This window comes from Chrysoperla carnea, unplaced genomic scaffold (assembly GCF_905475395.1).
Source record: "Chrysoperla carnea unplaced genomic scaffold, inChrCarn1.1, whole genome shotgun sequence".
Classification (NCBI taxonomy): domain Eukaryota; kingdom Metazoa; phylum Arthropoda; class Insecta; order Neuroptera; family Chrysopidae; genus Chrysoperla; species Chrysoperla carnea.
Genome location: NW_025408296.1, coordinates 25,629 through 42,317, shown reverse-complemented (window position 1 = coordinate 42,317; position 16,689 = coordinate 25,629). Strand labels below are relative to the sequence as shown.

The 16,689-nt window shown below is 27.9% G+C and overlaps 1 protein-coding gene across 1 annotated transcript; it reads right to left on the bottom strand.

The window, feature by feature from the left end:
- Positions 1–10,076: 10,076 nt before the first annotated feature.
- Positions 10,077–11,333, bottom strand: LOC123304877. The gene has a single exon (XM_044886439.1). The coding sequence runs from the start codon at positions 11,229–11,231 to the stop codon at positions 10,080–10,082; it is 1,152 nt and encodes a 383-aa protein (XP_044742374.1). The 5' UTR covers positions 11,232–11,333; the 3' UTR covers positions 10,077–10,079.
- Between the last annotated feature and the right edge of the window lie 5,356 nt (positions 11,334–16,689).

Below are 16,689 nucleotides of genomic sequence, written 5' to 3'. Positions count from 1 at the left end.
AAATGTATATATAGAGGTCCTTAATGACTGGACTAAGTATAAATAAGCCAAAAATGATCAAATTTGACATTTTTCGATAGAAAAAACATTTTTTGAAAATTTCCGATTTAACAACTAGAATGTCATGACTATACAAATCATTTGAAATTTTGATCCAAGTAAGTCAAAATGTATACATAGAGGTCCTTTATGACTGGACTAAGTATAAATAAGCCAAAAAATGATCAAATTTGACATTTTTCGATAGAAAAAACATTTTTTGAAAATTTTCGAGTTTTCAACATGAGAGTCATGACTATACAAATCATTGAAATTTTGATCCAAGTAAGTCAAAATGTACACATAGAGGTCCTTTATGACTGGACTAAGTATAAATAAGCCAAAAATGATCAAATTTGACATTTTTCGATAGAAAAAAACATTTTTTGAAAATTTTCGATTTTTCCACATGAGAGTCATGTCTATACAAATCATTGAAATTTTGATCCAAGTAAGTCAAAATGTATACATAGAGGTCCTTTATGACTGGACTAAGTATAAATAAGCCAAAAATGATCAAATTTGACATTTTTCGATAGAAAAAACATTTTTTGAAAATTTTCGATTTTTCCACATGAGAGTCATGTCTATACAAATCATTGAAATTTTGATCCAAGTAAGTCAAAATGTATATATAGAGGTCCTTTATGACTGGACTAAGTATAAATAAGCCAAAAATGATCAAATTTGACATTTTTCGATAGAAAAAACATTTTTTGAAAATTTCCGATTTAACAACTAGAATGTCATGACTATACAAATCATTGCAATTTTGATCCAAGTAAGTCAAAATGTATACATAGAGGTCCTTTATGACTGGACTAAGTATAAATAAGCCAAAAATGATCAAATTTGCAATTTTTCGATACAAAAAAACATTTTTTGATAATTTTCGATTTTTCAACATGAGTGTCATGTCTGTACAAATCATTGAAATTTTAATCCAAGTAAGTCAAAATGTATACATAGAGGTCCTTTATGACTGGACTAAGTATAAATAAGCCAAAAATGATCAAATTTGACATTTTTCGATAGAAAAAAACATTTTTTGAAAATTTTCGATTTTTCAACATGAGAGTCATGACTATACAAATCATTGAAATTTTGATCCAAGTAAGTCAAAATGTATACATAGAGGTCCTTTATGACTGGACTAAGTATTAATAAGCCAAAAATGATCAAATTTGACATTTTTCGATAGAAAAAACATTTTTTGAAAATTTTCGATTTTTCCACATGAGAGTCATGTCTATACAAATCATTGAAATTTTGATCCAAGTAAGTCAAAATGTATACATAGAGGTCCTTTGTGACTGGACTAATTATAAATAAGCCAAAAATGATCAAATTTGACATTTTTCGATAGAAAAAACATTTTTTGAAAATTTTCGATTTTTCCACATGAGAGTCATGTCTATACAAATCATTGAAATTTTGATCCAAGTAAGTCAAAATGTATACATAGAGGTCCTTTATGACTGGACTAAGTATAAATAAGCCAAAAATGATCAAATTTGACATTTTTCGATAGAAAAAACATTTTTTGAAAATTTTCGATTTTTCAACATGAGAGTCATGACTATACAAATCATTGAAATTTTGATCCAAGTAAGTCAAAATGTATACATAGAGGTCCTTTATGACTGGACTAAGTATTAATAAGCCAAAAATGATCAAATTTGACATTTTTCGATAGAAAAAAACATTTTTTGAAAATTTTCGATTTTTCCATTTGAGAGTCATGACTATACAAATCATTGAAATTTTGATCCAAGTAAGTGAAAATGTATACATAGAGGTCCTTTATGACTGGACTAAGTATAAATAAGCCAAAAATGATCAAATTTGACATTTTTCGATAGAAAAAACATTTTTTGAAAATCTTCGATTTTTCAACATGAGAGTCATGACTATACAAATCATTGAAATTTTGATCCAAGTAAGTCAAAATGTATACAAAGAGGTCCTTTATGACTGGACTAAGTATAAATAAGCCAAAAATGATCAAATTTGACATTTTTCGATAGAAAAAACATTTTTTGAAAATTTCCGATTTTAAAACTAGAATGTCATGACTATACAAATCATTGAAATTTTGATCAGTAAGTCAAAATGTATACATAGAGGTCCTTTATGACTGAACTAAGTATAAATAAGCCAAAAATGATCAAATTTGACATTTTTCGATAGAAAAAACATTTTTTGAAAATTTTCGATTTTTCCACATGAGAGTCATGTCTATACAAATCATTGAAATTTTGATCCAAGTAAGTCAAAATGTATATATAGAGGTCCTTAATGACTGGACTAAGTATAAATAAGCCAAAAATGATCAAATTTGACATTTTTCGATAGAAAAAACATTTTTTGAAAATTTCCGATTTAACAACTAGAATGTCATGACTATACAAATCATTTGAAATTTTGATCCAAGTAAGTCAAAATGTATACATAGAGGTCCTTTATGACTGGACTAAGTATAAATAAGCCAAAAATGATCAAATTTGACATTTTTCGATAGAAAAAACATTTTTTGAAAATTTTCGAGTTTTCAACATGAGAGTCATGACTATACAAATCATTGAAATTTTGATCCAAGTAAGTCAAAATGTACACATAGAGGTCCTTTATGACTGGACTAAGTATAAATAAGCCAAAAATGATCAAATTTGCAATTTTTCGATACAAAAAACATTTTTTGATAATTTTCGATTTTTCAACATGAGTGTCATGTCTGTACAAATCATTGAAATTTTAATCCAAGTAAGTCAAAATGTATACATAGAGGTCCTTTATGACTGGACTAAGTATAAATAAGCCAAAAATGATCAAATTTGACATTTTTCGATAGAAAAAACATTTTTTGAAAATTTTCGATTTTTCAACATGAGAGTCATGACTATACAAATCATTGAAATTTTGATCCAAGTAAGTCAAAATGTATACATAGAGGTCCTTTATGACTGGACTAAGTATTAATAAGCCAAAAATGATCAAATTTGACATTTTTCGATAGAAAAAACATTTTTTGAAAATTTTCGATTTTTCCACATGAGAGTCATGTCTATACAAATCATTGAAATTTTGATCCAAGTAAGTCAAAATGTATACATAGAGGTCCTTTGTGACTGGACTAATTATAAATAAGCCAAAAATGATCAAATTTGACATTTTTCGATAGAAAAAACATTTTTTGAAAATTTTCGATTTTTCCACATGAGAGTCATGTCTATACAAATCATTGAAATTTTGATCCAAGTAAGTCAAAATGTATACATAGAGGTCCTTTATGACTGGACTAAGTATAAATAAGCCAAAAATGATCAAATTTGACATTTTTCGATAGAAAAAAACATTTTTTGAAAATTTTCGATTTTTCAACATGAGAGTCATGACTATACAAATCATTGAAATTTTGATCCAAGTAAGTCAAAATGTATACATAGAGGTCCTTTATGACTGGACTAAGTATTAATAAGCCAAAAATGATCAAATTTGACATTTTTCGATAGAAAAAACATTTTTTGAAAATTTTCGATTTTTCCATTTGAGAGTCATGACTATACAAATCATTGAAATTTTGATCCAAGTAAGTGAAAATGTATACATAGAGGTCCTTTATGACTGGACTAAGTATAAATAAGCCAAAAATGATCAAATTTGACATTTTTCGATAGAAAAAACATTTTTTGAAAATCTTCGATTTTTCAACATGAGAGTCATGACTATACAAATCATTGAAATTTTGATCCAAGTAAGTCAAAATGTATACAAAGAGGTCCTTTATGACTGGCCTAAGTATAAATAAGCCAAAAATGATCAAATTTGACATTTTTCGATAGAAAAAACATTTTTTGAAAATTTCCGATTTTAAAACTAGAATGTCATGACTATACAAATCATTGAAATTTTGATCAGTAAGTCAAAATGTATACATAGAGGTCCTTTATGACTGAACTAAGTATAAATAAGCCAAAAATGATCAAATTTGACATTTTTCGATAGAAAAAAACATTTTTTGAAAATTTTCGATTTTTCCACATGAGAGTCATGTCTATACAAATCATTGAAATTTTGATCCAAGTAAGTCAAAATGTATATATAGAGGTCCTTAATGACTGGACTAAGTATAAATAAGCCAAAAATGATCAAATTTGACATTTTTCGATAGAAAAAACATTTTTTGAAAATTTCCGATTTAACAACTAGAATGTCATGACTATACAAATCATTTGAAATTTTGATCCAAGTAAGTCAAAATGTATACATAGAGGTCCTTTATGACTGGACTAAGTATAAATAAGCCAAAAATGATCAAATTTGACATTTTTCGATAGAAAAAACATTTTTTGAAAATTTTCGAGTTTTCAACATGAGAGTCATGACTATACAAATCATTGAAATTTTGATCCAAGTAAGTCAAAATGTACACATAGAGGTCCTTTATGACTGGACTAAGTATAAATAAGCCAAAAATGATCAAATTTGACATTTTTCGATAGAAAAAACATTTTTTGAAAATTTTCGATTTTTCCACATGAGAGTCATGTCTATACAAATCATTGAAATTTTGATCCAAGTAAGTCAAAATGTATACATAGAGGTCCTTTATGACTGGACTAAGTATAAATAAGCCAAAAATGATCAAATTTGACATTTTTCGATAGAAAAAACATTTTTTGAAAATTTTCGATTTTTCCACATGAGAGTCATGTCTATACAAATCATTGAAATTTTGATCCAAGTAAGTCAAAATGTATATATAGAGGTCCTTTATGACTGGACTAAGTATAAATAAGCCAAAAATGATCAAATTTGACATTTTTCGATAGAAAAAACATTTTTTGAAAATTTCCGATTTAACAACTAGAATGTCATGACTATACAAATCATTGCAATTTTGATCCAAGTAAGTCAAAATGTATGCATAGAGGTCCTTTATGACTGGACTAAGTATAAATAAGCCAAAAATGATCAAATTTGCAATTTTTCGATACAAAAAACATTTTTTGATAATTTTCGATTTTTCAACATGAGTGTCATGTCTGTACAAATCATTGAAATTTTAATCCAAGTAAGTCAAAATGTATACATAGAGGTCCTTTATGACTGGACTAAGTATAAATAAGCCAAAAATGATCAAATTTGACATTTTTCGATAGAAAAAACATTTTTTGAAAATTTCCGATTTAACAACTAGAATGTCATGACTATACAAATCATTGAAATTTTGATCCAAGTAAGTCAAAATGTATACATAGAGGTCCTTTATGACTGGACTAAGTATAAATAAGCCAAAAATGATCAAATTTGACATTTTTCGATAGAAAAAACATTTTTTGAAAATTTCCGATTTTACAACTAGAATGTCATGATTATACAAATCATTGAAATTTTGATCCAAGTAAGTCAAAATGTATACATAGAGGTTTCTTTATGACTGGACTAAGTATAAATAAGCCAAAAATGATCAAATTTGACATTTTTCGATAGAAAAAACATTTTTTGAAAATTTTCGATTTTTCAACATGAGAGTCATGCCTATGCAAATCATTGAAATTTTGATCCAAGTAAGTCAAAATGTATACATAGAGGTCCTTTATGACTGGACTAAGTATAAATAAGCCAAAAATGATCAAATTTGACATTTTTCGATAGAAAAAACATTTTTGAAAATTTTCGATTTTTCCACATGAGAGTCATGACTATACAAATCATTGAAATTTTGATCCAAGTAAGTCAAAATGTATACAGAGAGGTCCTTTATGACTGGACTAAGTATAAATAAGCCCAAAATGATCAAATTTGACATTTTTCGATAGAAAAAACATTTTTTGAAAATTTTCGATTTTTCAACATGAGACTCATGACTATACAAATCATTGAAATTTTGATCCAAGTAAGTCAAAATGTATACATAGAGGTCCTTAATGACTGGACTAAGCATAAAAAAGCCAAAAATGATCAAATTTGACATTTTTCGATAGGAAAAACATTTTTTGAAAATTTCCGATTTTACAACTAGAATGTCATGACTATACAAATCATTGAAATTTTGATCCAAGTAAGTCAAAATGTATACATAGAGGTCCTTCATGACTGGACTAAGTATAAATAAGCCAAAAATGATCAAATTTGACATTTTTCGATAGAAAAAACATTTTTTGAAAATTTTCGATTTTTCCACATGAGAGTCATGTCTATACACATCATTGAAATTTTGATCCAAGTAAGTCAAAATGTATACATAGAGGTCCTTTATGACTGGACTAAGTATAAATAAGCCAAAAATGATCAAATTTGACATTTTTCGATAGAAAAAACATTTTTTGAAAATTTCCGAATTTACAACTAGAATGTCATGACTACACAAATCATTGAAATTTTGATCCAAGTAAGTCAAAATGTATACATAGAGGTCCTTTATGACTGGACTAAGTATAAATAAGCCAAAAATGATCAAATTTGACATTTTTCGAGAGAAAAAACATTTTTTGAAAATTTCCGATTTTAAAACTAGAATGTCATGACTATACAAATGTAAGTTATTAATTTATTGAATAAATAACGAGATTGTATTTAATCCTGAAAGGAATATATTGACAAAATTATATAAAGGAATTACACTAAATTTACAAACAAAAACATACCTGAAAGGAATAAATTAAATTACAACGTTATTTAATAGAATGTCCACTAATAAACGTTTATGATTCTAACACAATATAAATTATAAAAATCTTTAGTTCAGGTATGTCAATTGAAACAAAAGTAAACAATTATATCACTATGGAAGTGATAATAATTTACACCTTCCCCCCCGAAGTCATTTTTTGCGAAGTAAAAGGTGACAGCTTACTGCTATGAAAATAATTTGATTCACTTCTTTTCTTGCCACAATCAACTTCATAAAACGAAGATGAAATCCGGCTTAATATTTTAAAAGGCCCAAGGCGAACTTTGTCCATTTTATTGCGATTTAATTTGTTCCCATTCTCTACGTACACAAGATCTCCAATTTCAAATTGAAAAGTTGTTCGATTTTTGTCAACTCTTTTTTTATTTTCCATAAAACTTCTGGATGAATTAATGAAAGCTTGCTGGCGGTCTTCAGCTAAATCACTAGGTGGTTCATATATTGGCGAAATGTTTGATTTCTTGCCTAGGAGCAGATATTGTGGCTCATAGTTAGTAGAGCTATGAATCGTTGAGTTATAATTTTCAACACATTCAGCAGCAATCGTAGGCCATGCTCGTTTATCTCCATCAATAATTTTACACCTAATTCTATTAACTAGAGTTTGATTTAAACGTTCGTTGAGACCATTTGAACTTGCACAATCTATGCTTGTAAAAACAAGTTGGATACCTCTTCTATTTAGGTAATTTTTGAGTTCTACGGAATTTAGTCCAGTATATTGATCGGCAAGAATCAACTTTATTTTATTATTTTTAGCGATCGGATGTATAAGATTTATAAAATCTTTTGCGCATTGGCTTTTTGTAGTAGAAATCCAAGCATACCTGCTAAAATGATCCACTAGTATGTGCATAAATTTCTTTATAGACTTATTTCCGGCAAAACCACCCACTGTATCTATGGACAATATTTCATAGGGTTCTGTTGCAGGTCCAATTCTTGACAATTTTCCAATCAATCTTCCTCGGCGAGTTTTACTTTGCCTACATGTCACACAGCCTTTACAAAAGTCAATGATAAGTTTATCTAAATTTTTGAAATAGTAGTGTTGTCGTATTTTGTTTCTCATTTGTGCAACACCAATGTGACCATAGTGATTGTGCAACTTGTTAATTATTTCAAGGCCTAACTTTTCCGATACAAAAAATCCGCTTTCTTCCTTTTAACATCTTAAATATAATATCGTGTCTACGCTCAGTTCCCTTTGCAGTTGTAAGTTCTCTTTGATTTTCATATTGATCCCTCTTTATTTCAGACAATTCTATTAAATTGACCACTTGAATGACATCTTCATTTTCGAAATATTCTAAAACTGGTTGCCGTGATAGTAAATCAGCGATAATATTTTCTTTTCCTTTTTTATATATTATCTGGAAATTAAATTGTGACAAGTAGTGGACCAGATCGCCAAGAATCTCATCAGTTCGTGACTTTGTTCTTAAATTTTCCAATGGTTTATGGTCACTACAAACGAAAAACTTTCGTCCAATAAGATAGTATTTCCAGTATTTAATGGCTTCTTTTATCGCCTTGCATTCTAAATGAATCGTTTCCATTTTCTTTTCTCTTTCTGACAGTTTTCTAGAAAAATAAGCTACAGGGTGTAATAGACCATCTGACTGTGGTTGCCTCAAAGTCGCTCCAAGTCCTTTTTGACTAGCGTCTGTGTCAATGTAAACATCTTTTTCGACATCATAAATTGATAAAATTGGACGGGAACACAGATATTCTTTGATCATGGAGAAGCTGCGTTCACATTCTTCCGTCCAAATAAATTCAGTATTTTTTTTCAGCAATCTGTGAAGGGGCTCAAATTTTTGAGCACTATGATCGATATATTTTATAAAGTAATTTATTGTTCCTAGAACACTTCGAACCCCAGATTTATCTGTAGGTCTTTTCAAATTTTTTATTGCCTTTAAATTTTCTTGTGCTGGTGATATTTTATTTTCTTCAATGTAATGGCCAAGATACTTAACCGATTGGGCTGCAAATTTACACTTTTCGAGCTTTAATTTAAATCCTTCTTCTCCTATTACTTCAAGAAATCTTGAGATATGTTGCATGTGATCTTTCCAATTGCGTGAGAAAATAAGACAGTCATCCATGTAGTTGACGCAAAACTCATCTAGGTTATTTCGTCTTATAATATTTGAAAGTATGCGTTGAAAGATTGCAGGAGCATTTTTCAATCCAAAAGGTAATACTTTGAACATAAATTTCCCGTACTTTGTAACGAAAGAAGTTTTCTCACGGTCCTTTTCTTTTAACCTAATACACCAAAAAGCGGAGTTTATATCAACAACAGTAAAGTATTTACATTTCGAAACTTTTTCCGTTATATCATTTATTGTTGGAAATGGGTAGCACTCTGGGATAGTTATTTTATTTAAGTTTCTAAAATCGATGCAAAGCCTTGATTTTCTTCCATCTTCTTTTTTATATGCGAGTGTTACCGGTGATGCGAACGGTGAATCAGATTCCTCTATTAGATCGGATGCTAGTAACTTCTGTACTTGATCTTTGATTTCACGTTCATCTGGTATAGAACATTTATAAGGGCGGGCCGTAACATATTCATCTCTCATTAACTTTATTTCGGCCTCTCTAGACTTTACTTTACCGACATCAAATTTATTTTTGGCAAAAATTTTCTTGTGATTTTCAATAATATTTAAAAGTTCTACTTTTTTTTCATATCCATCTATGTGATCTAATTTAGGTTTGAACTGATTTTCATTAGTTTCTTCTTGATGGTAAATTCTAATATTTTCAGTGTTTTTCTCTTCTTTTTCATTTTCATTGATTTTACCTTCTTTATTAAAATTTTTAACATCTTTATTATCTTCTTTCTTTACATCTATATTATCTTCTTTCTTTACATTTTCTTTATCTTCTTTATTTTCATTTGTAATTATTTTGTTAGAAATTTCACAAGATTTCTTCTGATTTTGATTACTTCTTATTTGGAGCATCTCATCATTTTTAGGTTTTTGGTATATGTTTAAATTCTCGTCTTGAATTAGTTTAAATTTTTTAATAGCATCTAAACCTAGTAACAGGTCATAAGAAAATTCTGAATTTTTAACTACAAAAGTATTCAAATTGTTTGTAATATTTCCAATTTTAAGCTTTATGTTTGCCCGGGCCGAACTAAAATTGAAACCATTAATTGTCTTGAATGCAGTGTTATGCTTTAACAAACTTGTTTTTAATACATCTACAACTCTTTGATTAATTAGACTCACGTTAGATCCTGAGTCATACACTGCTTTTATTTTCATTTTATCATCAATAATTACGTTTATATGAATTAATGGAATCAAATTATCCGGGCTCTCTAGTTTAAAGAATTTCGGTCAATTTCCATTTTCATCATTTCAGCCTCATTTTCTGAATCAGATTTCGTTTCAATTAAATTAGATTCTTTTTTCTGAGCGTACAGTATTTTATTTCGGCATTCGTTAGAGGGATGAAATCGATTTTTCCAACCAAGAGCTTCACACATGTAGCATGGTTTTTTCAAGGGTATATCAATTTGTTTCTTTTTAGTCGATTCTCCTAATTTTGTTTTTTCATGCCGATTATCATATGGTTTATTTTCTTTCGAACGTTTATTATATTGACCATCTAGCTTTCGGAGTTCATTGTATAATTTTTTTATAGTGTTAATGTCTTCGCGATCTAGCTCGTCTTGAACTTGAGATGGTAAACCCATTACAATCAAGTTTATTCTGGAACTCATAGTACTATCACTTTCTACTTCTAAACATAAATTTTCTTTTGTTAAAGCGTAATCGATCAATGAGCCGCCTAAGTATTTATAGGTATATGCTTTTCTGACAGCTGTCCAACCTTTGTCAATAAAAATGGAAAAAAATGAATTTCGCCATTCAGACCAATTAGTTAGACCAAATTTTTTCAAATTTCCTTCATACCAGTGTTTGGCCGATCCAGCGACAAAAAATCGTAAAGCTTCAATCATCTGGGTACCACTTTTTATTTTATTTCGGTCACATTCACTTTCAAATTTAGAAAACCACTCAGAAGGGTTTTGTGTTTTGTCATATTTATCAAGAACAAACTTCTTTTCTATATTTTGCAATTTTATCTCATCTTTGTCATTTAATTTTAATTCTAATTCCTTGATTCTTTTAATTAAAAAATTTTCTTCTTGGAGTTTTTCACTCACATCAAAAAAAACTACAGATTCCTGTAACGGATAGTTTTTGTAGCTAAGGTTTCCATCTTCATCAAAATATTCTTTTTTCAAATCCTCATCTAATTTAATGCCAATTTTTCGGAAACCATTAATCGGTTTAATAGCAGCAATTGCACTTTTAATGGTGGTTTTTGATGATAATACCTTATGTTCATATAAATTTTTATGTTCATCTGGTAAGCTAAACCATAACCGCTTATCTTCGGATAGTCCAGCTAATTCAAAATATTCATCGCTTCTTCTTATTAAGTGGACAAACAATTTTTCCATCTTAAATGATTGTAATTTAATTTGTAAGTTATTAATTTATTGAATAAATAACGAGATTGTATTTAATCCTGAAAGGAATATATTGACAAAATTATATAAAGGAATTACACTAAATTTACAAACAAAAACATACCTGAAAGGAATAAATTAAATTACAACGTTATTTAATAGAATGTCCACTAATAAACGTTTATGATTCTAACACAATATAAATTATAAAAATCTTTAGTTCAGGTATGTCAATTGAAACAAAAGTAAACAATTATATCACTATGGAAGTGATAATAATTTACACAAATCATTGAAATTTTGATCCAAGTAAGTCAAAATGTATACATAGAGGTCCTTTATGACTGGACTAAGTATAAATAAGCCAAAAATGATCAAATTTGACATTTTTCGATAGAAAAAACATTTTTTGAAAATTTTCGATTTTTCCACATGAGAGTCATGTCTATACAAATCATTGAAATTTTGATCCAAGTAAGTCAAAATGTATATATAGAGGTCCTTTATGACTGGACTAAGTATAAATAAGCCAAAAATGATCAAATTTGACATTTTTCGATAGAAAAAACATACTTGAAAATTTCCGATTTAACAACTAGAATGTCATGACTACACAAATCATTGAAATTTTGATCCAAGTAAGTCAAAATGTATACACAGAGGTCCTTTATGACTGGACTAAGTATAAATAAGCCAAAAATGATCAAATTTGCAATTTTTCGATACAAAAAACATTTTTTGATAATTTTCGATTTTTCAACATGAGAGTCATGACTATACAAATCATTGAAATTTTAATCCAAGTAAGTCAAAATGTATACATAGAGGTCCTTTATGACTGGACTAAGTATAAATAAGCCAAAAATGATCAAATTTGACATTTTTCGATAGAAAAAACATTTTTTGAAAATTTCGATTTTTCAACATGAGAGTCATGACTATACAAATCATTGAAATTTTGATCCAAGTAAGTCGAAATGTATACATAGAGGTCCTTTATGACTGGACTAAGTATAAATAAGCCAAAAATGATCAAATTTGACATTTTTCGATAGAAAAAACATTTTTTGATAATTTTCGATTTTTCAACATGAGAGTCATGACTATACAAATCATTGAAATTTTGATCCAAGTAAGTCAAAATGTATACATAGAGATCCTTTATGACTGGACTAAGCATAAAAAAGCCAAAAATGATCAAATTTGACATTTTTCGATAGGAAAAACATTTTTTGAAAATTTCCGATTTAACAACTAGAATGTCATGACTATACAAATCATTGAAATTTTGATCCAAGTAAGTCAAAATGTATACATAGAGGTCCTTTATGACTGGACTAAGTATAAGTAAGCCAAAAATGATCAAATTTGACATTTTTCGATACAAAAAATATTTTTTGAAAATTTCCGATTTTAAAACTAGAATGTCATGATTATACAAATCATTGAAATTTTGATCCAAGTAAGTCAAAATGTATACATAGAGGTCCTTTATGACTGGACTAAGTATAAATAAGCCAAAAATGATCAAATTTGACATTTTTCGATAGAAAAAACATTTTTTGAAAATTTTCGATTTTTCCACATGAGAGTCATGTCTATACAAATCATTGAAATTTTGATCCAAGTAAGTCGAAATGTATATATAGAGGTCCTTTATGACTGGACTAAGTATAAATAAGCCAAAAATGATCAAATTTGACATTTTTCGATAGAAAAAACATTTTTTGAAAATTTCCGATTTAACAACTAGAATGTCATGACTATACAAATCCTTTGAAATTTTGATCCAAGTAAGTCAAAATGTATTCATAGAGGTCCTTCATGACTGGACTAAGTATAAATAAGCCAAAAATGATCAAATTTGACATTTTTCGATAGAAAAAACATTTTTTGAAAATTTTCGAGTTTTCAACATGAGAGTCATGACTATACAAATCATTGAAATTTTGATCCAAGTAAGTCAAAATGTATACATAGAGGTCCTTTATGACTGGACTAAGTATAAATAAGCCAAAAATGATCAAATTTGACATTTGTCGATAGAAAAAACATTTTTAGAAAATTTTCGATTTTTCCACATGAGAGTCATGACTATACAAATCATTGAAATTTTGATCCAAGTAAGTCAAAATGTATACATAGAGGTCCTTTATGACTGGACTAAGTATTAATAAGCCAAAAATGATCAAATTTGACATTTTTCGATAGAAAAAACATTTTTTGAAAATTTCCGATTTTAAAACTAGAATGTCATGACTATACAAATCATTGAAATTTTGATCCAAGTAAGTCAAAATGTATACATAGAGGTCCTTTATGACTGGACTAAGTATAAATAAGCCAAAAATGATCAAATTTGACATTTTTCGATAGAAAAAACATTTTTTGAAAATTTTCGATTTTTCCACATGAGAGTCATGTCTATACAAATCATTGAAATTTTGATCCAAGTAAGTCAAAATGTATATATAGAGGTCCTTTATGACTGGACTAAGTATAAATAAGCCAAAAATGATCAAATTTGACATTTTTCGATAGAAAAAACATTTTTTGAAAATTTCCGATTTAACAACTAGAATGTCATGACTATACAAATCATTTGAAATTTTGATCCAAGTAAGTCAAAATGTATTCATAGAGGTCCTTTATGACTGGACTAAGTATAAATAAGCCAAAAATGATCAAATTTGACATTTTTCGATAGAAAAAACATTTTTTGAAAATTTTCGATTTTTCAACATGAGAGTCATGACTATACAAATCATTGAAATTTTGATCCAAGTAAGTCAAAATGTATACATAGAGGTCCTTTATGACTGGACTAAGTATAAATAAGCCAAAATTGATCAAATTTGACATTTTTCGATAGAAGAAACATTTTTTGAAAATTTCCGATTTTAAAACTAGAATGTCATGACTATACAAATCATTGAAATTTTGATCCAAGTAAGTCAAAATGTATACATAGAGGTCCTTTATGACTGGACTAAGTATAAATTAGCCAAAAATGATCAAATTTGACATTTTTCGATAGAAAAAACATTTTTTGAAAATTTTCGATTTTTCCACATGAGAGTCATGTCTATACAAATCATTTGAAATTTTGATCCAAGTAAGTCAAAATGTATTCATAGAGGTCCTTTATGACTGGACTAAGTATAAATAAGCCAAAAATGATCAAATTTGACATTTTTCGATAGAAAAAACATTTTTTGAAAGTTTTCGAGTTTTCAACATGAGAGTCATGACTATACAAATCATTGAAATTTTGATCCAAGTAAGTCAAAATGTATACATAGAGGTCCTTTATGACTGGACTAAAAATTAATAAGCCAAAAATGATCAAATTTGACATTTTTCGATAGAAAAAACATTTTTTGAAAATTTTCGATTTTTCCATTTGAGAGTCATGACTATACAAATCATTGAATTTTTGATCCAAGTAAGTTAAAATGTATACATAGAGGTCCTTTATGACTGGACTAAGTATAAATAAGCCAAAAATGATCAAATTTGACATTTTTCGATAGAAAAAACATTTTTTGAAAATTTTCGATTTTTCAACATGAGAGTCATGACTATACAAATCATTGAAATTTTGATCCAAGTAAGTCAAAATGTATACATAGAGGTCCTTTATGACTGGACTAAGTATAAATAAGCCAAAAATGATCAAATTTGACATTTTTCGATAGAAAAAACATTTTTTGAAAATTTTCGATTTTTCCACATGAGAGTCATGTCTATACAACTCATTGAAATTTTGATCCAAGTAAGTCAAAATGTATATATAGAGGTCCTTTATGACTGGACTAAGTATAAATAAGCCAAAAATGATCAAATTTGACATTTTTCGATAGAAAAAACATTTTTTGAAAATTTTCGATTTTTCCACATGAGAGTCATGTCTATACAAATCATTTGAAATTTTGATCCAAGTAAGTCAAAATGTATTCATAGAGGTCCTTTATGACTGGACTAAGTATAAATAAGCCAAAAATGATCAAATTTGACATTTTTCGATAGAAAAAACATTTTTTGAAAATTTTCGAGTTTTCAACATGAGAGTCATGACTATACAAATCATTGAAATTTTGATCCAAGTAAGTCAAAATGTATACATAGAGGTCCTTTATGACTGGACTAAGTATTAATAAGCCAAAAATGATCAAATTTGACATTTTTCGATAGAAAAAACATTTTTTGAAAATTTTCGATTTTTCCATTTGAGAGTCATGACTATACAAATCATTGAATTTTTGATCCAAGTAAGTGAAAATGTATACATAGAGGTCCTTTATGACTGGACTAAGTATAAATAAGCCAAAAATGATCAAATTTGACATTTTTCGATAGAAAAAACATTTTTTGAAAATTTTCGATTTTTCAACATGAGAGTCATGACTATACAAATCATTGAAATTTTGATCCAAGTAAGTCAAAATGTATACATAGAGGTCCTTTATGACTGGACTAAGTATAAATAAGCCAAAAATGATCAAATTTGACATTTTTCGATAGAAAAAACATTTTTTGAAAATTTCCGATTTTAAAACTAGAATGTCATGACTATACAAATCATTGAAATTTTGATCCAAGTAAGTCAAAATGTATACATAGAGGTCCTTTATGACTGGACTAAGTATAAATAAGCCAAAAATGATCAAATTTGACATTTTTCGATAGAAAAAACATTTTTTGAAAATTTTCGATTTTTCCACATGAGAGTCATGTCTATACAAATCATTGAAATTTTGATCCAAGTAAGTCAAAATGTATATATAGAGGTCCTTTATGACTGGACTAAGTATAAATAAGCCAAAAATGATCAAATTTGACATTTTTCGATAGAAAAAACATTTTTTGAAAATTTCCGATTTTAAAACTAGAATGTCATGACTATACAAATCATTGAAATTTTGATCCAAGTAAGTCAAAATGTATACATAGAGGTCCTTTATGACTGGACTAAGTATAAATAAGCCAAATATGATCAAATTTGACATTTTTCGATAGAAAAAACATTTTTTGAAAATTTTCGATTTTTCCACATGAGAGTCATGTCTATACAAATCATTGAAATTTTGATCCAAGTAAGTCAAAATGTATATATAGAGGTCCTTTATGACTGGACTAAGTATAAATAAGCCAAAAATGATCAAATTTGACATTTTTCGATAGAAAAAACATTTTTTGAAAATTTCCGATTTAACAACTAGAATGTCATGACTATACAAATCATTTGAAATTTTGATCCAAGTAAGTCAAAATGTATTCATAGAGGTCCTTTATGACTGGACTAAGTATAAATAAGCCAAAAATGATAAAATTTGACATTTTTCGATAGAAAAAACATTTTTTGAAAATTTTCGAGTTTTCAACATGAGAGTCATGACTATACAAATCATTGAAATTTTGATCCAAGTAAGTCAAAATGTATACATAG

Excerpts from the sequence above, each read along its gene's own strand:
- LOC123304877 (XM_044886439.1), bottom strand. The coding sequence starts at position 11,231 with ATGGAAAAATTGTTTGTCCACTTAATAAGAAGAAGCGATGAATATTTT.